The 26,039-nt window shown below is 43.1% G+C and overlaps 1 protein-coding gene and 1 pseudogene across 2 annotated transcripts; one reads left to right on the top strand and one right to left on the bottom strand.

Annotated features, from left to right (window-relative positions):
• The first annotated feature begins 2,344 nt into the window (after window positions 1-2,344).
• LOC112432753 (nuclear factor 7, ovary-like) lies at window positions 2,345-4,438 on the top strand (annotated as a pseudogene). Its single transcript, XR_013095118.1, has 2 exons — window positions 2,345-2,482; window positions 2,584-4,438. The product of XR_013095118.1 is annotated as a nuclear factor 7, ovary-like (transcript).
• A 7,949-nt stretch (window positions 4,439-12,387) lies between these two features.
• Window positions 12,388-21,174, bottom strand: LOC143414230 (uncharacterized). The gene is made up of 5 exons (XM_076878153.1): window positions 21,018-21,174; window positions 20,785-20,910; window positions 19,015-19,220; window positions 15,109-16,042; window positions 12,388-14,749 (listed from the first exon to the last, which is right to left on the bottom strand). The coding sequence occupies exons 1-4, from the start codon at window positions 21,172-21,174 to the stop codon at window positions 15,110-15,112; spliced, it is 1,422 nt and encodes a 473-aa protein (XP_076734268.1). The 3' UTR covers window positions 12,388-14,749; window position 15,109.
• Between the last annotated feature and the right edge of the window lie 4,865 nt (window positions 21,175-26,039).

Here is a 26,039-nt window from a genome sequence, read left to right as displayed (position 1 = left end):
CAGATATCCCCCTAAAATAGCTAAAACTAAAAACAAACTAAAAACTACTTCCAAAAACATTCAGCTTTGATATTAATGAGTTTTTTGGGTTCATTGAGAACATGGTTGTTGTTCAATAATAAAATTATTCCTCAAAAATACAACTTGCCTAATAATTCTGCACTCCCTGTAGCTTTACTTTGTTGTCTGAGTCGACTTTGCTAATGAGAGACAGAGAGAGGCGTTGAAAGGCTGCTCCAACGGAGCATATTGTTTCAGAGGAAAACACGAACACGGCGTACAGTCGAGTCTTAATAGCTTACTTACAGCTGGGCTCGTCAGGCGCTCTTCTTGGCTGCAGGTTATTATTATATTTACATGCTTCCAGCTCGTTTCTGCTCGATGACAACTGGTACTTTTCCTTTTTCTCCCTCCCTCGCTTACAGACATATAACGGGTATAGCAGTCCATTCTCCCTGCAGCACGGACTACACTGCCCATGATGCTACATTCTTTAGGGCGATGCCTGTAACACTCTGCCTGTTGCCTTCATATTAAATCATTTAAAAAAATATTTCTTCACGTCATTATGAGACGAGAGATTGAGACACAAACATTAGAGCCTCTTAATGTGTGTTTTGTTTGGGTTTCCAACGGTGTGTAATTACCAAAAATAGTAACTGTATTCTAAATACCACCTTTTTAAACGGTAACCGTAAAGGAGTACAGTTACTCATATTTTGTATTTTAAATACGTAACGGCGGTAAATGTATTGCGTTACTTCCCAACACTGGCTGCAGCTGATTAAAACAGTGCATTGTGTTTGATGGAGGACTGAAGTGTATGTCCAGCTGAGCTCTCTGTGTGCTCATATATACAGATGCTGATAAACACATGTTTGTATTTGGACCCTGTTACTGATCAGGACCTGCTGTGTGTTTCCTGTCCACAGGTCTACAAAGAGTCGCACTTCCTGCTGTGGTTCAGATGTTCAGCTTGTTGCTTTGTTTCTCACATGTTGGCTCCACGGTCTCTGCTGCTGTGGGCTGATGTCATGCAGCAATACAGCTGCTCAACATCTGGCCTTGTTTTCATCAGCAGATATTTGACTTTTAGATCAAATGATATTTGCATCCAACCTTCAAACACGTGTGGAGAATTCATTATTTCTTTGAAAGATTTTTTAGTAAATAACAGAAAAAAGAAAGTAAGAGAAATTTAATTCTATAAAACGTGAAAAATTCCACAAACATGTAACTCACCACTGTGTGAACATCACAGGGGAGAAATCGTTTCTCTGAGTCAGAGATGAGTGTCAGTAACACAACAGTAACACTCAGTGTCATGCAGTGACTTTTACACAACCAGATCAGATGAACCAACTCACACTAAAACATGCATGTTGCTGCACTCTTTACACTCATTTCTTTTCTTTCTGCTCTTTTATATATTTTGTAAAAGAACAACAAAAAATTGGCAGCACGGTGGTTAGCACTGTTGCCGCACAGCAAGAAGGTCCTGAGTTCAATTCTACCATCAGACCGGGGTCTTTCTGTGTGGAGTTTGCATGTTCTCCCCGTGTTTGCGTCGGTTCCCTCCGGGTACTCCGGCTTCCTCCCACCGTCCAAAGACATGCAGCTTGTGGGGATAGGTTAATTGGATAATCCAAATTGCCACTAGGTGTGAACGTGAGTGTGAATGGTTGTCTGTCCTTGTGTGTTAGCCCTGCGACAGACTGGCGACCTGTCCAGGGTGTACCCCACCTCTCACCCTATGACAGCTGGGATAGGCTCCAGCGCACCCCGCGACCCTGAAAAGGATAAGCGGAAGCGAATGGATGGATGGATGGACAACAAAAAATTTTTTATCAGCAGCAATTTTTCTCAAACTGCTACATCACAGGTTTCATGCTCTGACCTGCATGTGAAATGAGATAAAAGCTCTTTATTAGTAACTTTTACAACTTCTGGCAGGTTAATGTCTGAACTTTGGAGTGAAACACACCCTTAGTTACAGGAAATAACACCACTGTCTGTAACTAAGTGAATCCACCTTAACACCACCTGTGTGTGTGTGACTGCATTACACTCCCACTGCTGGGAACCTGAACAAGAACCAGAACAAAGTCTAAAATAGAAGCTGACAAACAGCTGCACCACCGAGTGACACTTTATTTTATAAACTTCACAACAGGTTTCATGTTGTGACCTGTGGAGGTGAAAAGACACAAAACCTGTTTTACAGCTTTTGAGCTGCAGGCAGGATTGAAACACACCTTAGTTAAAAGTCAAACAGCAACATTTTCTCCTCCCCTCACGTCACTCAAATGTGACAAACCAGGAAACAGGAAGTTCTTCGTCCTCAGTAAAGAGCGACGCACAGACGATCAGACTGAGCTCAGACCAAACTAGCAGCTTCCTCTGAGTGAGTCCAGCTACAGGAGAGAAAAGTGGAAAACTCCAACACTGCTGCTTCAAGCTGCTGACGCTCCACACACTGAATGTGAGTTTGAGCAAAAACACGACTCAAAGGAAGTTTCAGTGAAGGTGGTAGAGGAGGGAGGGGAGCCAGGACTGACTGTACTTCCTGTCTGCTGTTTTCAGCTTCACTCACAGACTCAATGGCTTCCAGATCAGAGGAGGATCTCTGCTGTCCGGTCTGTCAGGAGGTCTTCAGAGATCCTGTTATTCTGTCATGTAGCCACAGCTTCTGTAAAGACTGTCTGAAGAGATGGTGGAGAGAGAGACCAACACACGAGTGTCCAGTTTGTAAGAAAAGATCAGTTTATGAACCACCTTTAAACCGAGCTTTAAAGAACCTGTGTGAGTCGTTCTTACAGGAGAGAGATCAGAGAGCTTCAGAGGATCTCTGCAGTCTGCACTCTGAGAAACTCAAACTCTTCTGTCTGGACCATCAGCAGCCAGTGTGTCTCGTCTGCAGAGACTCAGAAAACCACACCAATCACAGATTCAGACCCATCGATGAAGCTGCACAACAACACAAGAAGGAACTTCAGGAAACTCTGGAGCCCTTAAAGAAGAAGTTAAAGGTTTGCAAACGAGTTAAAGTGAAGTTTGATCAAACAGCAGAACACATTAAGGTCCAGGCCCGACACACAGAGAGGCAGATTAAGGAGCAGTTTAAGAAGCTTCACCAGTTTCTAGCAGAGGAAGAGGAGGCCAGGCTGGCTGCACTGAGGGAGGAAGAGGAGCAGAAGAGTGGGATGATGAAGGAGAAGATGGAGGCTCTGAGCAGAGAGATAGCAGCTCTTTCAGACACAGTCAGAGCCACAGAGGAGGAGCTGAGAGCTGAAGACGTCTCATTCCTGCACAACTACAAGGCTGCAGTGGAAAGAGTCCAGCGCTGCCCCCTGCTGGATGATCCACAGCTGCCCTAAGGAGCTCTGATAGACCAGGCCAAACACCTGGGCAACCTGACCTTCAACATCTGGAACAACATGAAGGACATGGTCTCCTACACTCCTCTCATTCTGGACCCAAACACTGCTCATCCACAACTCATCCTGTCTGAAGATCTGACCAGTGTGAGACGAGGAGGAGAGAAGCAGCAGCTTCCTGATAATCCAGAGAGGTTTGATAATTACATCTCTGTCCTGGGCTCTGAGGGCTTTAACTCAGGGACTCACAGCTGGGATGTTGAAGTTCGAGACAATTTATTTTGGGACCTGGGCATGTTAGCAGAGTCTGTGCAGAGGAGGGGAGACATAGAGCCTGGATTATGGTCAATATGGTTCTATCAAGGTAAATACTTAGCATTCTCACCATCAGCTCCTCTCACTGCTCTCTCAGTCCAGAAGAAGCTCCAGAGGATCAGAGTGAATCTGGACTGGAACAGAGGAAAGCTGTCGTTCTCTGATCCTGATACTAACACACACATACACACCTTCACACACACTTTCACTCACAGGATGTTTCCATACATTAGCACTGTTGATAAAGTGAAGGTGTGTCCGTTGAAGGTGTCAGTGTCAGTGCAGCAGATGAGTTGAGGATGATGATGTTTCTAATGTTGTTTCCTGTCAGTGAGTTGAAGCTGTTAAACTGCAGCTGTCCTCCTGCTGCCTCGTTGTTCCAAAGCTCTTTGTTTCTCTTTTAGTTTCACTCTTTCTTTCTGTTTCTGCTGTCCACCTTTTCACATGGAAAATCATTTCACTGTTTCTCACTGAATGACTCCCCAAACTAGATTTGAAATTCTATCAAGTTTCTAATCATTACAAGTGATTCATGTTTCTATTTGATGTGTAAATGGAGATGATTTAGTTTGCTGGGATATGGACTGACATGTGTTGAATGGGAGGAGCAGTTTGTTGTTGTCTTCTTGTCTGTTTATGACAACAATAAATATGTTGTTGAAACAATGATTCATGTTTAACTCCATATATGAAATGTTTCTGATCTTTGAATTCTGTTTGATTAAAGACTTTCTTCATGACACAAATGAGATTTCAGTGTATTAATAGAACTAAATAAGCTCAGAGTTGAAAGGCTGGAGTATTATGTACGTGCTTCACTGTCAGGATCTTCAGGGGGATTCAAAGGGAAACATCAAACTGCTGTAATGAGATAAACTAGTTGGGCTGAACACACTTATCTGTAGTTTGTCTCCATCCAGGATCATCAGTATATAATGAACATGTGTGAAGAGCCACAAAATGCTGCTGCCCTCTCAGCATGATGAGCTCCAGCCTTTGTTAGCAGGACAACAGGAAACATGAGACAACTTTCAGAGACAGTAACCAACTGTGGCCACAAGATGGCAGCAGCTGATCTGAGATCCTTTATTGGACAGAAGGACTCTGCTCTGTGACGTCATCAGAGAGACGGCCTTCACTCTGATAGATCTGACGTCATGTCTGCACTGCGATGATGAAAGCTGATAAACACATTGTTATTGATCCATGAAATCACCTCTGTCCTCTCAAGTGTAGCTGTTTACAGAGCTGAAGAAGTCCTTCATCATCAAAACAGACAAACATGTATTTCCTGTATTAAGTGACGTCATCCTCACTCTGACCTCTTACATACATTCTGTTCAGTTTTCCTGCTGTAAGAAATAAACTGTGTGAAAATAGAAATGCAGGGAAACATCCATTAATCACAGCTGAGCCGTTTGTTTCTGACTCACATTCAATGAGGCTTCAGGTGTAAATACCTCAGAAGTGTTTGTGAGTTCAGTAGAAGCAGACCCAGTCGACCATCGTGGCCTCCACAGCACTACACAATGAAACAGAAAGGCCTTCATCATCTGCTGAACCACCTCTGAACCACGACGCTCTCCCTGCATCTAAAAGCTGTTAGTCAGGATGAGATGCTGCTGTGATCGCTCACAATTTACCTGTGAGACCTTTGTAAATATTGTCTTTGTTTCTGGAGGAAACACCTTTAGTCTGTTTGTATTTGGAGTGCAGATCTGGGCGTCCATCACTTTAACCTGCACACGTTTAGTTATTGAGTGTAGTTGATGTTTGGCAGCATTTTATAAGTGACAGTTCATGAACGGTGAAGGAACAGAGGACGCCTGACCATCCTACCTGTGTCAGTAAGAAGACTTTCATCACAACTTCACAACTTAACACAACTGAAACCTGAATTCAGTGTTGCATAGTTTACTAACAGTGTGTGCTGACACTGAAGTTAGCAGTTTGTTTCCTAAGAGCTGCTGGGACAAACCACAGTGAGCGGCTACAGAGTTTAGTTAAGGTGGTTCTAACATGTGACCTGTTGAATCATTTACAGGGATTTATTTTTCATTTAAAGCATCATTTGTGAAGTTTTTATGAAGTTTACTTCTTTTATGTTCTTTGTGTAACGTTTAGATTTTCTTCTCTGGTGTTTTAACTCTTCAGGTTTCCTGTAACAGAGATGTAAACCACCGTTTTCTGATGCTGCTGCACTGGGACATAGACACTGCCACTTTATTAGGCACACCTTGCTGGCTGCAGGTTATAACCCCTGCTGGAAACATCCCACAGATTTGGATCCTTATTGCCATGACAGCACCACACAGCTGCTCCAGATGCTGCAGGATGCTGGTCAGGGCTCTAACAGTGAAACTTTACTGAAAGTAACAAACCTGAGAGGAAATAAACTTCTGATCTAGCGGCTACAAGGAAAGAAGAAACAGGAAAACATGGCAGAGGCAACTGTTTCTGTTAGTTTCTGTTAGTTGGACACTGCTAGCACCACAGCTCCCATGCTATCTTGCATAGATGGAGCGCTTTAGGTTGAAGTTGCAAAATGTTGCTTTTTTTTTGTTTCTTTCTTTGTTTTTTGTTTTGTGCAAAGCAGGAGATGAAGCATCACTGAATATGTTTCCAAACCAACTTCATTCTAAGCCAAAGACTAGAAAATATGGTGAAGCAAATCTTCCCTTTGGCTTCACCTGCACAAGTGCCGAGGTAGGTCTCCCTGCAGGGTTGGTTTTCCCTTCATCAGAGCGCGCTGGGCTGTTTAAATCACGGACAAACAGGATCCCACAGCTGTTTATGTTTTTAAACCCATTTTGCACAGAGACATTTGTTGAAAAATGTATTGATAGCAATGTTGAATATTATTACACAGGAAAAAAAACAACTACAGTAAAATAATCACATCATGACGCCTCTGCCTTTGTAAATGGAGGGACAGTAACTGCCTGTAAAACCTGCAGACAGTCAGATTAACAGTATTTTGTCTCTATCTATCATTCTGCAATTCATCTCATGTAAACAATAACGTGGTGCACAGCGTGACGTGAAAATAGCCACATACCTTTGACGTTGCGTGACGAACTCTGTATTCCTCGTCCACACGTAAACGCAAAAAAATACTTTTAAAAATCTCAGTTTTCGGTGATTTGAAACGCCGTTTACGTGGACGAAACAGCTGCGTTTTCAAAAATACCCGTGTAGGTGCGGACGCAGCGTAAAAGAGTTAGTAGTTTATTTTATTACTACCTGTAATTTATTGCAGATTACCTGTATTTGCTTAATTGTTTACTAAATGTTTGAGGTATGAAATAAACCGCAATGGAGCAAAATATGGGTGTGTGTGGTTGGAGGATGTGTTCGTGCGCACGAGGGGGGCGGGCAAATTTTTCTTGTAAAACAAAGGGGGGCCCAGCAAAAAAAGTTTGGGAACCACTGGTTTAAACGATGTTAGCACAGAAATATTAGCTTCTGTCATGACTGATGAAGTTACTGGTTAATAAAGTTTCCAGTAAAGTGATTAATCACAGTGTGAACAAAGCCTGGCTCCTTTAATCCTGCATGACAAACCTCAGGATGCAGGTTATTATTACTCTTTCCTGCTGGCACACCTGTCACACCTGAGAGTCAGCTAGAAACTTACAGTGACGTGGACATCATGCAAAGACTGCCAGACTCTGTAATACTGCAAATGATCAGTGACTCAGGTTAACACTAAACTTTAAACGGTACCTCTGTGTCTCTGTGTGCTGAACATCTAGGATTGAGTCAGGCTGCGTCAGCTGAAGCTGTTATTTGTATACAGGGGTGGGTTTTTATATATATTTATATGGTTTCTTGTGTTCTGGGGGCCTCTGGATGTCTGGAGTTTTGATCTCCTCCATACCTGCTTCACACCCTGGAGGACAGGGCTGTGGCCCCCCCACACTCCCTAGCAGATCGTTACATGGAGAAACCTTTGGAATGCAAGCGTGTAACTCCCTCCAAGTTGAAAAACGAACACAAGGCGTTCTTGATTTACTGGCATTTATTGCACACGGGCGCCACCAACAATGCCACCAGAGATGCCGTAACGATGCCGTGAGAACTGTACAACAACATAAAATAATCAATTTCCACCGTACATTGTTCTCATAGAGAATAAACAATAAAGTACATTATTAAACAACACAAATGCTTACAATTTCACCTTCACAAAATGCTAACATATACACGTGGTTACCATAACTCGCTCGCTCTATCACAAACAAACATCTTATTTTCTATCACAACATATACAAATTGCATACCTCATTGGCCGCATTAACTTGCAGGGGTTAAATGAAATGCTTCTTGTAGTGTCACTCTTTCCCATGGTCGAACACTCCGTTGCATGCGTCTACATATCTCTACCACCACCAGGGAGAGACGAAAGCATGCTGCGCTCTACCGAGTGTAGCGTGTACCAGAATATACCGTCGACCTCAAACAACAGACTAAACATTGGTTCCACCCCGGAAACATTCTGTAAACCCTTGTAAATGTATTTACACCAACAACATACATTACATCGCACATATATTAACAATAAGGTATTTCACTTATTCATTGTAACTTGAACCATAAAATTGTCTCAAATTGCATAACTGCTGCTGACGGCAGCCACAAAGCGCGCTGATCCACACAGGTATGCACACGGGTGTTCACTGCTCGTAGACCCAAATTACACCTTTCTTGGCTGCTACTTCGAAGCACATCTGTCCTGCGTGCTGCACAACAACATTGAATATTTAGTATTTACTGCTGTTTACACTTAGCTAGATTAATGCGATGGTGTTGTGTTTAGTATGTTGCTTTGTTTTTTGGTTTTTTTGTCTTTTTTTTGCTTGTTTTCTATTCTTCTCTCAACAGGTGATCCAGGAGATTTTTTTTTCTACCCCCCTTTCTCACTGTCCCTCTCCCCTTCTGTTTTTCCTTTCCTTCCTCTTTCTTTCTCCCTTTCCTATCCCTCACTCATGTCTGTCCTGTCTGTAACATCTGAAAATAAAATATAATAAATAATAAAAACAAAGATCGACCAAATGGACCAATACGGCAATGCCACGATGATCCATTTGGCAAAGTAAATCCATTGGGTATCCTTGTTGGTCTTCAGACAACAATTCTGATGGCTAAAGAACCAAATGGGACAGGCGAAAAAAATAAATAAATAAATAAAATAAATAAATAAACTGTGTCTCTGTGTGCTGAACATCTAGGATTGAGTCAGGCTGCGTCAGCTGAAGCTGTTATTTGTATACAGGGCTGGGTTTTTATAATCGATTTCTCGATTAATATCGTTTCTGGCTTGGATAACGTAAAATCGATTCATTAAATCCTGAATCAATTTTTTAATATAAATTTATTTTGCCCGAAATGCCAGAATCTCAGGTGAAATCTCACAAAATTTCAACAACCACCAAACAGCTAAGACAGTAAATGAGAGCAGGAACATGGACTCTGCACAAAGACGTAAACACACAGCGCGACCCGCGGATCAGAATCAGTTAGATGTCGCCTTTCTCACGGTCGGGGCTGAAAGCCGACAGCTGGCTGATTCTGATCTGTCGGCGGGTCCGCGCTTTGTGTTCACGCCCTTTATGTGCTGATTCTAAAGCAGATTCAGGACCTTGTGAATCGGAATTGAATCGATTCTAGAAATCAGTGACGATACCCAGCCCTACTATATAGAAAGGCCCGAGGATCACTGGAGAGACCCCAAACTTCCTCAGTTGTCAAAGATTATATTTGTGCTTGTGTGTCTGACTGTCTTGTGTCTCCTCTGCAGGGAGAGTTCAGGTCCAGGATCAAACAGGGGACATCAGGAACAGAAGCAGCTCCATTGATCCGACTCCTCTGATGGCTGATCAATCAGTTTGATCTGTGTGTTCTTTGATTATTGATCAGTGATGTCAGAGTGGAGTCAGTGTGATGTTGTTGTTGTGTGTTTGAGACTTTTAGTGTCCATGAAGGTCTCTGCTGCCGTAGATCCTCTGAACTGTGACAGAGGTCTCACTCTGGAGGAAACTCTCAGCACTTTCCAGCAGCTCCTCCATCATGGAGGACGTTCCCTCACTGTAACAGGTGGAGGAGAGAGGAGAGGAAGCACAGGTGGATCCTCTGAGGAAGAGGAGCGTCCTACAACCACATGATCACATGACCAGAATGGTATAAGTACAAAGTCAGATTAATGGGTTTGCAGGTGTCCTTAAAGTCAGATTCCTGACATCATGTTCACCAGGGAGGACAAAGGATAACTGTTTGCTGAGCTGAGCACTATATGCAGTCCGCCTTTGTTTCCGCGTCTTCATTCACTTTGAATTAGTTCTACACGGCTCACTTGTTTCTCCTTCTCCCAGCTCTGAGCTGCAGCCGGGGCCTGGGGGCGGGCACTCGGCGCCTGTGATTAACCCCTTACATGCCGCTCAAACATAGACAGGTCTCAGACCGTGGTATCGATCCCCGGTATCGGGGGACTTTTAACGAGTACGAGTACTTTAGAAAATGTGGTATCGAGGCCGATACCGGTATCGGTATCGGTGCATCCCTAGTGGTGACGGCAATAAAAAACACATTTCCTGTTTGTATACATTTTTTACAAATAAGACATTATGGGAGAAGGAGGGAGGAGTGTGCACAACACAGGATGAATGGACTCAAATGTGGAAAGCACAATGGAAATGCACTACCTCACAAAGATGGAGGGAATTTGGATGGAAAGTTTTGATTAGGTTCTTTATCACCTCTTACCAAAAGATTTATTATGATAGGAATCCCCCGTATGCTGGAGAAAATATGGACACAGATGACTACACGTCTGATATGTGCAGGCAGAATTTTAAAGCTTGTGTGAAATGGGGTCAATGCAGTTCTTAAGCATGCATGCAAATGTTCATTAGTCAGCTGTGAGCGAGTCTTTTCCATTCATCTTTAAATGCCAGATTTTCACTTGGTAAAATGGACTGATTCTTATATAGCTCTTTTATACTCCCCCAGAGTTGTAAGTGCTCTATACAACACATTCACCCAGTCACACCCATTCTCACAAGCAATACCTCTATACTGAGGGCTTTCTAACTACACTCACACACATTCATACTCCGATGGATGCATCGGAGAGCAACTTGGCGTTAGTATCTTGCCCAAGGATACTTGGCAGACTGGAGGAGCCTGGAATCGAACCTCCAACCTTTCAATCAATAGGTGACCTGCTCTACCTCCTGAGCTACAGCCACCCCATCCTTGCACATTCCCCACTCCCGCCACAACAAAGCAATTAATGCTATGAAAGACTTCACCCACAGGAGCCCCCTCCTCACTTCACACCTATGAGGGTTTCACACCACCTTCTCCCACTACAACCCTTCATATTCATGAAGCAGATGTGAGGAAGCAGTTTAACCCTTTAGAAATACTAAAGAACCAATTCAATTCAATTGTATCTATATAGCGCCAAATCACAAGAAAAGTAGCCTCAAGGCGCTTTATATTGTAGTAGATACAGAGAAAATGTTTGTTTAGGTCAGTTATATTTCTTTGTGCAGTCATTTGGTTTGTTAAGTTTGCAGTTCTTTGCCTGAGTTCAGTTTTGTTTCTTTGACATTTTTTTGAGCTTAACATTAATTACTTTTGTAAATGTAATATTTGGGTTAAATGAATGAAAACTGTTTTTCTAATAATTCTTGTGACTCCTTCTGCTTTTTCAACTTGGTTCATCACACAGCCCTAAATATTTGTTTAATGTCCTGGTCAAATATTACTCCAAGGTGTTACTGGAGGCCAAGGTAATGCCATCCAGAGCAAGTATCTGGTTGGATACCATATTTCTAGGTATTTTAGGGCCAAGTATAATCACCAGCATAAAGTTAGTTGTCACCCAGGCTTTTATATCAAGCTCTGCTCTGTTCAAGCTATTAATTACTGCACGCAGGAGAGCCAAAACACATCAAACATTAAAGTTCAGTTATGCCAGCTTTAACCTTGGGATGCCTCAGCTTCTCTTTTATATCCCCCACACTCAACTCTCTGCATCAGGAAGCTCCTGCCACTGGTCACCCTGGGAGTTTCGTCCTTCTACACCCGAACAGTTAGCAGATAACATAGTGAAGCATCGCCAAGAAGTTTTTACAAGGTCATGCTGACACAAAATTTGACTCTGACTTTAAACACTGGTCACTTCAGGTGTTGCTCTGATATACAGAAAATGACATCACGGCTCAAACTCTTTGTCAGTAAACCATTTCTTTATTTAACATATAAAATTTTGGTTTAATTGTTGCAGGATTTCATTACACAAACAAGCTGAAAAAAAACTGCAGAACACATGGATCAATGCATTCTTTAAAAATATAACAGGAAACAGATTTCTTAATCAAACTGCTGGAACAAAGCGAACCACTCAACACAAACACTACAGTGGAACAGTTTAGAAAGCTTAAAATGTAACAAGAGGCACATTTTCATTCATAGGGGCCTAATCAGATCTTTACAGAAGACTCCACCTGAAGTCTGTGGAGCTTGATCTCAAGGGTTTAAGTCTGACCCTGAAACCAGAAGAGGATCTTTCTGTCTCTGCAGATTCACTGTGATCCAGAGATGGCAATGATTTCAGTCCTGCATCACGCTGATGTTTGCACAGAGAAGATAATTTAGTAAATGTTTTTGAACATTGGTAAGAGTAAACTTCATAATCATTATGCAAATTTTTACTCTGTGAATGTACTCGTGGCCATTGACCAGTGGTTGTTGATCAATGCTCATAAGAATTTGCATATTAATGATGAAGAAATTGACCTCACAGCCCATTGTTCATTCATTGGGCCGATTTCAGTCGTTATGCAAATGTACTGTTTACAAGATTAACGTAAAAGCGGGAATCAAGACGTAACAGTTTATTTGTAACATGGAATCGTTTGTGAGTGGAGTATGAACTGAGATTACTCAAACTCTTTCACAGATGAAGTTCTCTTTAATGGGTCTGCGCTCATGCTTAGTATGATCACATGATTGTGAAAAGGTTTTGTCACAGTGTCTGCACTTGTATGGTTTCTCTCATGTGTGGACTCGTTTATGCTTTTCAAGCTGACGTGCACGGATGAAAGATGACCCACACTGATCGCAGACATGCTTTTTAACGCCACTGTGAAGGAGTTCATATTGTTTGAAGTCCTTTGAAGTGGTGAAGCCTCTCCCGCATTCTTTACAGTACCGTATTTTCGCAACTATAAGGCGCACATAAAAGCCTTAAATTTTCTTTAAAAAGTGCGGCGCGCCCTATAGTGCAGTGTGCCCTGTGTGTGTTGTAAGGAGGACGTAGTAGAGAACACCATGAGAACACTAAAGGGTGAAGTGTGGGCGTTGATTGTATATACCGGGACAATCGCACATACCTGTATAAAAGGTCAGGTATGTGCGTTATGCAGAACATCATTGTTTTAACAACCCTGAAAACGGCAAAGAGACACGCTTATGAAGCGCAGTTTAAACTGAAGGCCATCAGCTACACGGAGGAACATGGAAATCGAGCAGCCGGGAGAGAATTTAAGATTAATGAATCGATGGTTCGCAAGTGGAGGAAGCTGGAAAACAAGCTCTGAAAGGTCAAGAAAACACAGCTGAGTTTCCGCGGACATAAGGCGAGGTGGCCCGAGTTGGAGGAAAGACTCGAGCAGTGGATCATCGAGCAAAGAACAAGTGGGAGAAGCGTTTCGACGGTCACCATTCGACTAAAAGCAGTTTCGCTAGCAGAAGAAATGAAAATTGAACATTTCCAATGAGGTCCGTCTTGGTGCTTTCGTTTCATGAAACGGTGCCATTTTTCCATCCGGACCAGGACTACGGTAGCGCAGCAACTTCCAGCGGATTATAATGAAAAGCTGGCCATCTTCCGCTCCTACTGCAGCAAACACATCGGCGACAAAAACATCCAGCCCAGCCACATCACTAACATGGACGAGGTGCCGCTCACTTTCGACATCCCGGTGAGTCACACTGTGGAGAAGAAGGGGACCAGCACAGTAGCGATACGCACAACGGGGCACGAAAAGTCTTCTTTCACTGTTGTGCTTGGCTGCCATGCTAATGGACAGAAACTGCCACCTATGGTGATTTTTAAGAGAAAGACTTTGCCTAAAGAGAAGTTTCCAGCAGGAATCATCATTAAGGCAAATGAAAAGGGCTGGATGGATGAGGAAATGATGAAAGAGTGGCTGAGGGAGGTGTATGTAAGGAGACCAGGTGGTTTTTTCCACGCATCACCATCGCTGTTGATCTGTGACTCTATGCGTGCCCATCTCACAGCCGATGTGAAAAAACTAGTGAAACAAATGAACTGTGAGCTTGCTGTCATTCCGGGAGGCCTGACAAAGGAACTCCAACCGCTGGGCATCGGTGTGAACCGGCCGTTCAAAGTAAGGCTGCGAGCGGCGTGGGAGCGATGGATGACCGATGGAGACCACAGTTTCACTAAGAGTGGAAGGCAGCGCCGGGCGAGTTACGCCACAATTTGCGAATGGATTGTAGATGCTTGGACTAACATGTCTGCTGGCACTGTTGTTTGAGCTTTCGCAAAAGCCGGCATCATTTCCGAGGAGCCGCACGGCACTGAAAGTGACTTTGACGGTGAAGAAAGTGAACCTGGCATGTTTGATGGAGATTTAGCGCAGCTGTTCAATTCAGACACAGAGGATGAGGACTTCGATGGGTTTGATTGATGACAATTACCGGTATTAAAAATGTGAGTACTAAACTCAGTTTTGCTTCCGCTTAATTGTTAAATACGCATACTTGTATGCGCCCTATAACCTGGTGCGCCTTATGTGTGTGTTAAATACAGTAATGGCACACACAACTGAGACTGCGCCTTTTAGTATGGTGCGTCTTATGGTCGTGAAAATACGGTAGTTCATTTTGTCTCCAGTGTGTCTACGTTGATGTATTTTCAGAGTCCTTCAATGACTTAAAGTTTTTCCACAAAGGTCACAACAAAAGTCTTTCCCACAGCGATTACAGGGTTGAGAAATTGATCCATTTGTGTCGCTCTGCTTCTAAACAAAAACACAAAGACAGTAAGTCAGTCCTTCAACATTTTTCTCCTGAACGTCACCTGAAATAAAGAGCATCTCTGCCAAAGTCCAATTACATTTTACTGTTTACATTATCACACTCAGATCAATTTAATGTGCTATAAAAATGATAAGAGTAAAAACATTAAATTAAAACTAGTTTAATGCTACAATAACAATAACGATTCTCAAACACTATCCCTAAAAACCTGTGATTAGAGTCTGAATAATCATTCAGAGCTGCCTTTCCATGCAGTAGAATTGCTAACATGCTAACACAATTTGATGAGCAGAGTTGTTTCAAACAGTCGGGCTGACAAGATAAAAATATAAATACATACCTCACAGTAACCGCACTTGTAGAGTCTTTCTGGTGTGGATCTGTTGGTGTGCTTTCAGGTAATGTGGAGATTTAAAAGTTTTCTCACACAGGTCACATTTATAAGGTCTCTCCTCGGTGTGGGTAAACATGTGACGTCGTAACTCTGCGTTTGTTGTAAACGGTTTACCACACTGATCACAGCTGTACACGTCATGTCTGGTGTGAATGCGTAGGTGTGTATTTCGGCTCCCTATCTGGCTGAAAGTTTTTCCACAAATGTCACAGCTGTACGCCTTAATTTCAGAGTGGGTAACTAGATGACTCTGTAAGTTGCTACTGTGAGTAAAAGCTCTGCCACACTGATCACAGGTGTACGGTTTAACTCCACTGTGGATGAGTTGATGTGATTTTAAGTTTGAAATGTGCGTAAAAGACTTTCCACACTCGTCACAGCTGAATGGTCTCTCTCCAGTGTGGATCAGTTGGTGTGTTTTTAATGTTTGAGACTGGGTAAAAGACTTTCCACAGTCTCCACAGCTGAACGGTCTCTCTCCAGTGTGGATGAATTGGTGTGTTTCTAAGCTTCCAGACTTGGTAAAAGACTTTCCACAGTCTCCACAGCTGAATGGTCTCTCTCCACTGTGGATGAGTTTGTGTGTTTTTAAGTGTCCAGACTGCGTATAAGATTTTCCACACTCGTTACAGCTGAACGGTCTCTCTCCAGTGTGGATGAGTTTGTGTCTTTTTAAGTTTCCAGAATTGGTAAAAGACTCTCCACAGTCTCCACAGCTGAATGGTCTCTCTCTGGTGTGCATGACCTGATGCATTTTTAGGGAAGCTTTCACAGTAAAATCTTTCCCAAACTCGTCACGGTTGTATTTTTTTCTTCCGCTTCTTTCTTCAACGAAATTGTCGGCCTCCTGAGAGCGTTGACTTCTCGATCCACGTTGGTCCTGCAGTGACAGAGATACAAACAGAGGCAGTGATTTGTGGGAAATGCATTATTCTAACCGGCCTTTTAGCAGTGGTATTTTGTGAGCTTTTATATATATATATATATTTGTCATTTATTAAATTTTCACGGCACATTCCGCACCACATCTCTGTGCGTTCATCATTTGTTTGAAGCCAGCTCACCTCCTGCAACCACTTTTCCGAGAATACGTGCTTCTTTTGTGGTTCAGACTCCTTCTGACATTTCTTTGGAGGTGGAGGAACATCACAGTAATTGCTTAAAGGAGCTTCTTCGACATCTTTAAGAGTTCTAAACAAATGTCTGTCCTCCTCCTGAAAATCTTATGTATGCAAACACGCGTTGCAACTTCTTATCTTGTGCCCGTTTTTTATTTTGACAGCGAATGCGCACCTGCGGACCACTTATGTGCAGCCCTGGTTATTTCGCTTGTCATATTGCAGCCACAGAAATTCTTTTGTCCATGAAACCATAAAGCTGCACTTTCTTTTTGCCTTATAGTCTGATTTGTCATAACTTCTCCGTTTTGTGGTAAGTTTTTCTTTGGCTGTCACTTCTTCACCCTGACCTGTCTTATTTGGCTCAGCAGAACTAAAATATTGTGGCGAGCTCAGACAAGGAGGAGACGGAGGTATCGTTTGGTCTTGCTTCCCGTGAGCTAGCCAGGGAGCACAGCCGTTTATTGACATCTGCAGAAGAACACTGCCGCTAGCTAACTGCTCAGCGCGGCAACAGCACAGCAACAACAACAACACCACACAGGGCGCCCTCTGACCCCGGAAGGACACACCGTCGCAGCGAGAGGGCGTCACCCGTCACTATGGCAACATAAACAAAACATAACTGTACAAACAGAACCCCGAACAGCCCTGACCCGCTACAATATATATCCTGCTGCTTTTACACACGCACTCACATAATGCTCAGCGATTCTCTGCACGATCAACCTCTCACATGTTTAAGCTTGCTGCGGGAGATTTCACTTGTCATGTTTGCATAGTAAGCTAACGATTAATAAGACGATGTCAGAGGAATTGGTGCACAAATTATCATCACTCACAGATCAGTGCTGTCGCTCTCTATACACAGTTCGCGCGATTGCAAAGTGAAAGCAAAAAAACAAGCGCAAATTCAAACGCGATTTCAATATGTCACATATTGGCAGTGGCTCACCGATGCCAATGACATAATTACCCAGCTACATTTCCGAAAGAATGCAAAAGCATTGACATAGATTTTTCCTTCCTACAATAGCCCGACGGGCAGGGAAGAGATAGATTTTGGTAGCCCATCTGAAAAAAATTTTGCGAGCCCTGTATCTGATTGAGGAATCACTCATCTTTGGAAAAGAGAGTTTATTACAGAGAAATGCCTCTTTTCAAAATAAAAGCTATACTATCCGCTTCTTCTGGGCTATATTCTCAGCAGCCTAAGGAGAATCATGTGCTAACAGCTGTCTAAATGACTCGGCTAAAGTTAGTAGCATGCTTGTTGTTTTTGTCTTTGCACTAGGATGATGTAAATGTGCAGTCATATTCGTTGTGTTCCCACTAGTGCTTTCAGGTTAATCTCGTTGAAATGACCTTAACGCCACAACACGGCAAATCTCCGTTAACGAGCTACCACCGATCGCCCCGTGCATGGGGCTAGACGGCCAACACGTTAACGAGCTAACTGCGCTAACACACTAGTTCCCACCTATGTAATTGAGCATTGCATGGCACATCCAACATACTGTTTTACTTTAGTCCATGACTCGCTTACCTTCAGGGTCATACGTCACATGAAAACCAAAATAATTCCAAACGCCAGATCTGAATGGGGGGGGGGGTCCATGTTGCAAGGAGAGCTTAACTTCTGTCTCGCTAGCTTGCCCTGCGCTCTTCCTTCTGACTATGCTGTCTGTGTTGAGCGCTCAGTGGATCTGCGCTCGACAGTGCAGCCTAGGCGGAGTAGTCGAACGCAGATTCACTGAGCGCTCAACACAGACAGCATCGTCAGAAGGAAAGTTGATAAAATAAATTACAAATTTTGTATTGTTCGATACATATGCGTACCGAAAGCACTGTATCGAACGGTTCAATATCGATACGAATATCGTTGCACCCCTAATTAATAATATATATATATATATATATATATATATCCCCCAACTCCACATATATATGTTGGAGATTTGTGTTCATACTGGAGTGCAAAATTAGAACCAATGGAAGATGGACAAGAAAAGTTCAAAGCCATCATGTCTTCAGTTCAGAAAAAGGAGAAAAGAAGAGGAGAAACGAGCAAAAGATGCAGGTAAGCAGATGTGTGATTGGATAATGGCAGGTCATCCTGAACCAATCAGAGTCAGAATACTTTATTAATCTCTAAGGAAATTATGTGGGTTACAGTTGCTCCAAAAAGAGATGGTAAAAATAGCAACAGTAACAGACTAAACTCCAGACAATACATTATGTTACAGATTTTAATATTAAATAGTCATTGTCAGTTGTTGATTTGTCCTGTTCTCATTGTATGATAAATTATGATGGCTGTTTGCATACTCTCTCTCTTCATGTGTGTGTGTGTGTGTGTACGTACAACAGCTTTATGTTAATGTACAATCCTTAATATGTTTTGTCTGTGTGTGTGTGTGTGTGGGGGGGGGGGGGGGGGGGGGGGGGGGGGGCGCCAGAGGGAGTTTTCGCCCAGGGCACCAAACTGGCTAGGACCGCCACTGTTTGTATGTGTGTGCAAAAGCAAATGTGCCAGGCCTCAAAGACAATGGGTGGTTTGCACAACAAAAGCAGGATGTGAATCGAGCATATGACCCGTACAAATCTCAGCAGGGGTGATTAACGCACCAGAAAATAAAAAAGTCAGTGATTCTAGTAGGTGTTGGTTTCAAGGGATTTCTGCAAATTTGCGCAGGGTTAGTAAATGTAGTGTTGAAGTTAGCTCGGTGCTTACCTTTAGATGAGCCCACAAACCGAGAGATGAAGCTGGAACTCTTTCCAAACACAGGAAACAGATCAGGGAGCAGAGACCCACGTGGTTCACGCTGATCGCAGCTACGATCCAGGAGACAAGGGTGGGCAGATCGATGCAGATATCGATCCAAACGTTGGTAGTGGTATATGATCGATACTTTAGTTTGTTTCTCTCCTGGAGGCTCACTATTTACTCGCTCTGGATGAAAAAGCAGCTCTGTCTGTGTGAACACCTCTTCTTATGCGGCAGACGCACTTTGCTCCGCCCCCTTCTTCCTGCCCTGCTGGGATTTGTTACTGTGCCGTCACGTGACTCAGATGCGCTCAGAGACGCATTTGGACTGCAGAGAGAGAGAAAGAGGAGCAACATGTGGAGATATTTTCTGACTGTAAATGAAAATGCTGGAGAACAGCTGGAAGGCGTGTCAAGCCACAGGGGACCACAACAAGCTGCAGAGTTCAGCTTATTTTTTCACACCTCAGTTAAACGCTGTGACTGAAGTCTCACTGCACACACTCAAACTTAGTGTTTGTGTACACCTTGGTCATTATAACCTGACACTGATCAGCGCTGCTCTGACGACCACACTCACATCCATGTAAGCATTTAACTGGGATGATCTGGATTTACTGCACAATGCTGAACGTGTCCTTACAGTACAGGGAATAACTCTGTGTGTTCCTGTAGAGAAACTCTGGGTTTGTGTGCTGACGAGCATCTCTCACAGTATGATACAAAGGCTCACTCATACCTTTCCACACATGTGACAAATTCAAAAAGATGCTGAAACCTTTAGAACATCATAAACTACACATTGTTGTACTCTTTTAGGATGGAACAGCTTTCAGATTTATTTACTCTTGAAAGGATAAAAGATGTTTTTAAGAATTTTGCATTCAAGAGGAGAATGTTTAAATAAGTCATGTAAATGAGAATGTCAAAGTTGGTGGCTGCAGTATATACAAATTGGTGTATCTCAAAAATAAAATTATGAAGACACTCAAAATTAATTTGGAAACTGTTTTATGCAACTTTTTTACATTTACAATTTTCAGGGATGAACCTCTGAAATTACTTTAACTAGAAATGCGTGTAAAAATACCACTATTGCAATTTATGTAGTTACTGATGACTTAATGCATACATATGATTAAAATTTGGGATATAATGGTTGTATTGATGTATAGCAACTTCAAATACTCCCAGAAATGGCACTGCAACATGTAAAAATATAAAGATAAGGCGGACTGGGTTCTTTAGTAGGTCTAAAGGGTCAAACTGCGTCCTCACATCTGCTTCATGAATATGAAGGGTTGTAGTGGGAGAAGGTGGTGTGAAATCCTCATAGCTGTGGAGTGAGGAGGGGGCTCCTGTGGGTGAAGTCTTTGATGGTGGTGATGGCTCTGTGCTGGTGGGAGTGGGGAGGTGGGGGGATGATGGACCAAAGTGTCTCTATTGTTGGGGAAGGTGGAGGTGTCGAGGCTGCTTGATGTCTCATCAAACCAGCAGTAAAAGTCGTTGAGGGTGTTGGCCAACAGCAGGTCGTCAGTGGAGTGGGGCTGTGTGCTTATATCCTTACTCTCATTTCCCTTAGCGCATCTGTAACATGACACTTCTGTCGGTGCTACTGGAAACTGCATTTCCATCACACTATATGTTGTGATGATCTCAGTTCAGTCATGGTGTGTTCTGCAATCCTGCTGAATTGTGTTTCAGTCCCATCGACTGTGTATGAGCGTACAAACAAGCGTATGGCGGGGATGAATCGGAATGTCGTGAGCCTCGGCATCACATCATCATAGTGGGTGTCACAGTAATACTCGGGCAATTCGGAGTCTGGCGAGTCTGAGAGGTCCCATGCTTGTATGTCTCCCTCTGAAAAATGAGAGCAATAACAAGATGTTATATTTTGTTGCATAGATACTCACACACACACACCCACACACATTTAACCTACCATTTGGTTTATTTAGTTGTCAGACGCCTTATGATTTTAGGTTTGCACAGGGTAGAATGCATGCCAGTCTTCAGACAAGTCGCAAAATCATCAAAAACAAGGCGTTTTCTAAGATCCTCGTACGCAGTGTTGAGCCTATCCCTCTTGATGGTGTCGTCAATCTGGCTAAAGAGACGCAGCATAGCTCTCCAGTCGCACCACTGTATAAAAACATGTCCTTAAACCATGTAGTGCGCTCTTCTATGTTATTCTATGAATGTTATTTGTGACCATCTGTTGTGTTAAAACTAGTAACCCCTGTCTCACTCTTAGTTCAACATCCCGAAATCCCGATTTTTAAATAAAATGATCTCATCAACCCGTGAAAGAAACCCCAGTAGATGCGTAAAAACTAGTTAAATTAAAACTAGTGGTTTGATTAAATGAAACGCTTGTGAACAAGCTGACTTTACCCATTCAGAAGAAATTCCCACTTGTGCCGTTTTTAAAATGAAATGCATGCATCGCTGCAAGCTGAGATATTGTCAGGATTATAAAATTAGTGTGATTAAAACACTATTACCAACACGTTTGACTAGATGTAAATAAAAAGCATCCCCTCTTTGTTAAGGTGCACTGTGAAGCAACACGGCTTCCAAAACAAAGAATTGCTTTTAAGAACACACACGTCTGTATAACTGAATGTTGAGATACACCAAAGTGATGAAAATAGTTTCATTAAAAACCCTATGGTTTGTTTAAATTAAAACCCAGTTAAAAACACATAAACTCATACAACCCCTCTGACGCCCTGTGTGTTTCCACACATGAACTCGCATGCCCCCGAGCGCACCTGAACGCGCATGCGCACACGCACGAAACCGGTCAAACCGCTTTGGTTGGCCGCCAACTTGGACTAATGCCCCCTTATTACCACTGTGGGGAAAACACGTAAGACTGCAGTGAAGCGATGCAGCAGATGAATCCCTGGCCAAAGGTATCGTACTTAAATCAGACTACTGATCCAGCCACATCAGCCTTTTGTGAGGTCTGTTTAAAGTAGACTAAAGATGAACTGCAGCTTCCTGACTGTGAGCACAGAAACACATGTTCATACATACAGCTGCAGCAAACTTACATTAATTTTAAATAGATTTGTTACTCTGATGTCTGTCTCTGTGTTAGTCCTCTGACAGACTGGTGACCTGTCCAGGTGTGCTCTACCTATGACTACTGGGACAGGCTCTAGCCTCTGTAATAGAAACTTTCTGTTATTCTCATTTAAAGTATTTAAGTGCTTATGCATATGCTTAGTTGTGACACTGTTATAGACTGTTCAGTGAAAACTAGATGAACTTACTTCAGCAGTTTGAGAAAACAACTCCCTTTACAGGTGCTGATAAGGCCAAGGGCACAAAACAGCTTAACCATTGATCCGTTTTTGTGGATGGATTGATCCGATCCACAAAAAAACATTTGTGTCATCGTGTTTAGATTATTGTAATGTCCTGTTTACCAGCCTGGACAAATCACGTCGTTCTCACCTCCAAGCGAGCTCACATTACTGCTATTTAATTTTCTTTATATTGGCACCAAATAAATTTCAGGATTTGTTTCAAAATTCGCGTGTTAACACACAGAACACTAAATGATCACGTCCTAGATTATTTTTCTCAGCTTCTTACAAAGTAAACTGCTGCTCGTTGTCTCCGTTCAGACTCATGATGTGTTAGTTGTTCCCTGTACACGACTAAAGACTAAGTGTGACAGAGCCTTTCAGTCTGTGGCACCAAGGCTGTGGATCAGTCTGCCTCCACAACTACGTTTAGTCGACTCTGTGGATTCTTTAAAAAGCAGTTCAAATGTTTCTGTTTTACAGACTTTCTAATGACAAACATTTTATTGAATTATTATTAATTTATTTTAAAACTACCTGTTTATTTTACTGTCTTACTGAATCTTTATTTTCACCTAATGTTCATGTTTATTTGAGCCTTTTGTGTGAAGCGCTTTGTGACCGCTGTGAAAAGAGCTTAATAAATAAACTTTAATTACTTATCTCTGAAAATCAATCAGTCAATAATTAATCAGTGAGTTTGTGCGTTTGAGTTTGTGTGTTGATGGAGGCCACGCTGCTCTCAGAGGACTGTGTGTGGTTGTGGTAAACGTGTGAGCTGCTGCTGCTTCTTCCTCACATGTTTGATATGTTTCATATTTCCAGCTGATGCTGATCACCCTAACCTTAACATCACAGACCATCCTTTGGTTCTTCTTCTGTTCCTCTGAAACTTCCTGTGTGGTGCCTTTCAAATTAAAAGCCCTCCCTGACTGTAAAGACTGGACTGTGCTGCAGCTGGTGGAAACAGTGTGTAGGTGTGTTGTGTTTGATGGAGGACTGAAGTGTGTGTCCAGCTGAGCTCTCTGTGTGCTCATATATACAGATGCTGATAAACAAATGTTTGTCTTTGGACCCTGTTACTGATCAGGACCTGCTGTGTGTTTCCTGTCCACGGGTCTACAAAGAGTCGCACTTCCTGCTGTGGTTCAGATGTTCAGCGTGTTGCTTTGTTTCTCACATGTTGGCTCCACGGTCTCTGCTGCTGTGGGCTGATGTCATGCAGCAATACAGCTGCTCAACATCTGGCCTTGTTTTGCTCCATCAGCAGATATTTGACTTTTAGATCACATGATATTTGCATGAAACCTTCAAACACGTGTGGAGAATTCATTATTTCTTTTTAGTAAATAACAGAAAAAAGAAAGTAAGAGAAAATTTATTCTGTAAAACGTGAAAAATTCCACACACATGTAACTCACCACTGTGTGAACATCACAGGGGAGAAATCGTTTCTCTGAGTCAGAGATGAGTGTCAGTAACACAAAAGTAACACTCAGTGTCATGCAGTGACTTTTACACAACCAGATCAGATGAACCAACTCACACTAAAACATGCATTTTGCTGCACTCTTTACACTTATTTCTTTTCTTTCTGCTCTTTTATATATTTTGTAAAACCACAAAAAATATTTTATATCAGCAGCAAGTTTCCTCAAACTGCTGCATCACAGCTTTCATGCTCTGACCTGCATGTGAAATGAGATAAAAGCTCTTTAGCAGTAACTTTTACAACTTCTGGCAGGTTAATGTCTGAACTTTGGAGTGAAACACACCCTTAGTTACAGGAAATAACACCACTGTCTGTAACTAAGTGAATCCACCTTAACACCACCTGTGTGTGTGTGACTGCATTACACTCCCATTGCTGGGAACCTGAACAAGAACCAGAACAAAGTCTAAAATAGAAGCTGACAAACAGCTGCACCACCGAGTGACACTTTATTTTATAAACTTCACAACAGGTTTCATGTTGTGACCTGTGGAGTGGGGGGGCTAGGAGGAGTTGGCCGTCCGACTACGGTCTGGAGTGTCGGGCCTCCCTGCTGCTGCGGAGTCGGGGCGGTCTGCCTCTCCCCACCGCAGGGAAAAGGGTAACACCACCTGGGTCTGGGTGCAGTTCCCCCCTCCAGGGGCAGGGGTACCTAGACCCGGTTCGTAGAGTACGCTTGGGGAGTGTGATCGTGTGTACAGCGTCTCTTTATGTCTGTCTCCACGTTGGTTGAGTGTGGAGTAAGTGCATATGAGAGCATGAGGGTGGGAATGGATGTTTGTATCTGTGTGTGCCTGTATGTCTGTGTCTATATGTCAGGCTGGGTATCAGACGCCACCTCTCTGGGGACATCTCAGGCCCTCCAAGGTTTGGAGGCCTATCTCCGCCCACCACCACTTCCCCTGCCAGTGGCGGACTCCCTCAGGTGTCGGTGCGTTGGTGGTTCTTTGTGTCTGGGGGTGGGCGTCCGGGTACACACCGGCTCACTCCTTGGCGGCCGCTTATCGGGGCCTGGAGCCTGGGGCTCGCTCGGGCCACTTCGGAGGTGGGGTGCCCCCGGCCTCTCGGCCTGGGGCTCGGTCACTCAGGCACAGCTGGCTGCCGGCGGAGCTCACGGGCGTGTCACTGCAACTCCCCCTGGCTTCTGCTCCGCGGCTGCTGAGTGAGCCCTCATCTGGGACTCTCCTCAGCTCTTTCTGGGACAGTGGCGCAGCTGCCCCTCTGTTGGTCTTCCATGGTCTCTTGTGTTCTGGGGGCCTCTGGATGTCTGGAGTTTTGATCTCCTCCATACCTGCTTCACACCCTGGAGGACGGGGCTGTGGCTCCCCACACCCTCTAGCAGATCATTACATGGAGAAACCTTTGGAATGCAAGCATGCTGATCCACACAGGTATGCACACAGGTGTACACATGGGTATTCACAGACGCGGACTACAGCTTTCTTGGCTGCCGCCTCAAAGCACACTGTGCGCTGTCTATCTTGCGTGCTGCACAATATCGTTTATTACTTAGTATCTACTGATATTTACTGCTAGCTAGTTTATTGTGATGGTGCCGATTTTTTTATTATGTTGCTCTTTGTTGTTTGCTTTCTCTTCTGTTTTTTTTCTCCATACAGGTGACCCAGGTGTTTTGTTTTTTTTGTTTGTTTTTTTGTTTTCTTTCTCCCCCCCCCCCCCCCCCCCCTTCTCACCGTCTCTTCTCCCCTTTGGTTTTCTTTCTCTCCCTCTCTTTCTTTCATTCTTTCTCCCTGTCCTATCCCCCAGTCATGTCTGTCCCGTTTGTAGCAACTGAAAATAAAATAAATTCATAATTATAATAAAGGTCAATCAAATGGACCAATATGGCAAGGCCATGATGATCCACTTGGTAAAATAAATCCGCTTGGCATCTTTCTTGGCCTTAAGACAACAATTCTGATGGCTAAAGATCCAAACGGGACACAAAATAAATAAATAAATAAATAAATAAATAAATAAAAATAAAATAGAAGCTGACAAACAGTTGCACCACCGAGTGACACTTTATTTTATAAACTTCACAACAGGTTTCATGTTGTGACCTGTGGAGGTGAAAAGACACAAAACCTGTTTTACAGCTTTTGAGCTGCAGACAGGATTGAAACACACCTTAGTTAAAAGTCAAACAGCAACATTTGTCTCCTCCCCTCACGTCACTC

This window comes from Maylandia zebra, linkage group LG3, assembly GCF_041146795.1.
Source record: "Maylandia zebra isolate NMK-2024a linkage group LG3, Mzebra_GT3a, whole genome shotgun sequence".
Taxonomy (NCBI): domain Eukaryota; kingdom Metazoa; phylum Chordata; class Actinopteri; order Cichliformes; family Cichlidae; genus Maylandia; species Maylandia zebra.
The sequence above is the reverse complement of the archived record's forward strand: the minus strand, read 5'-3'. Positions and strand labels throughout refer to the sequence as shown.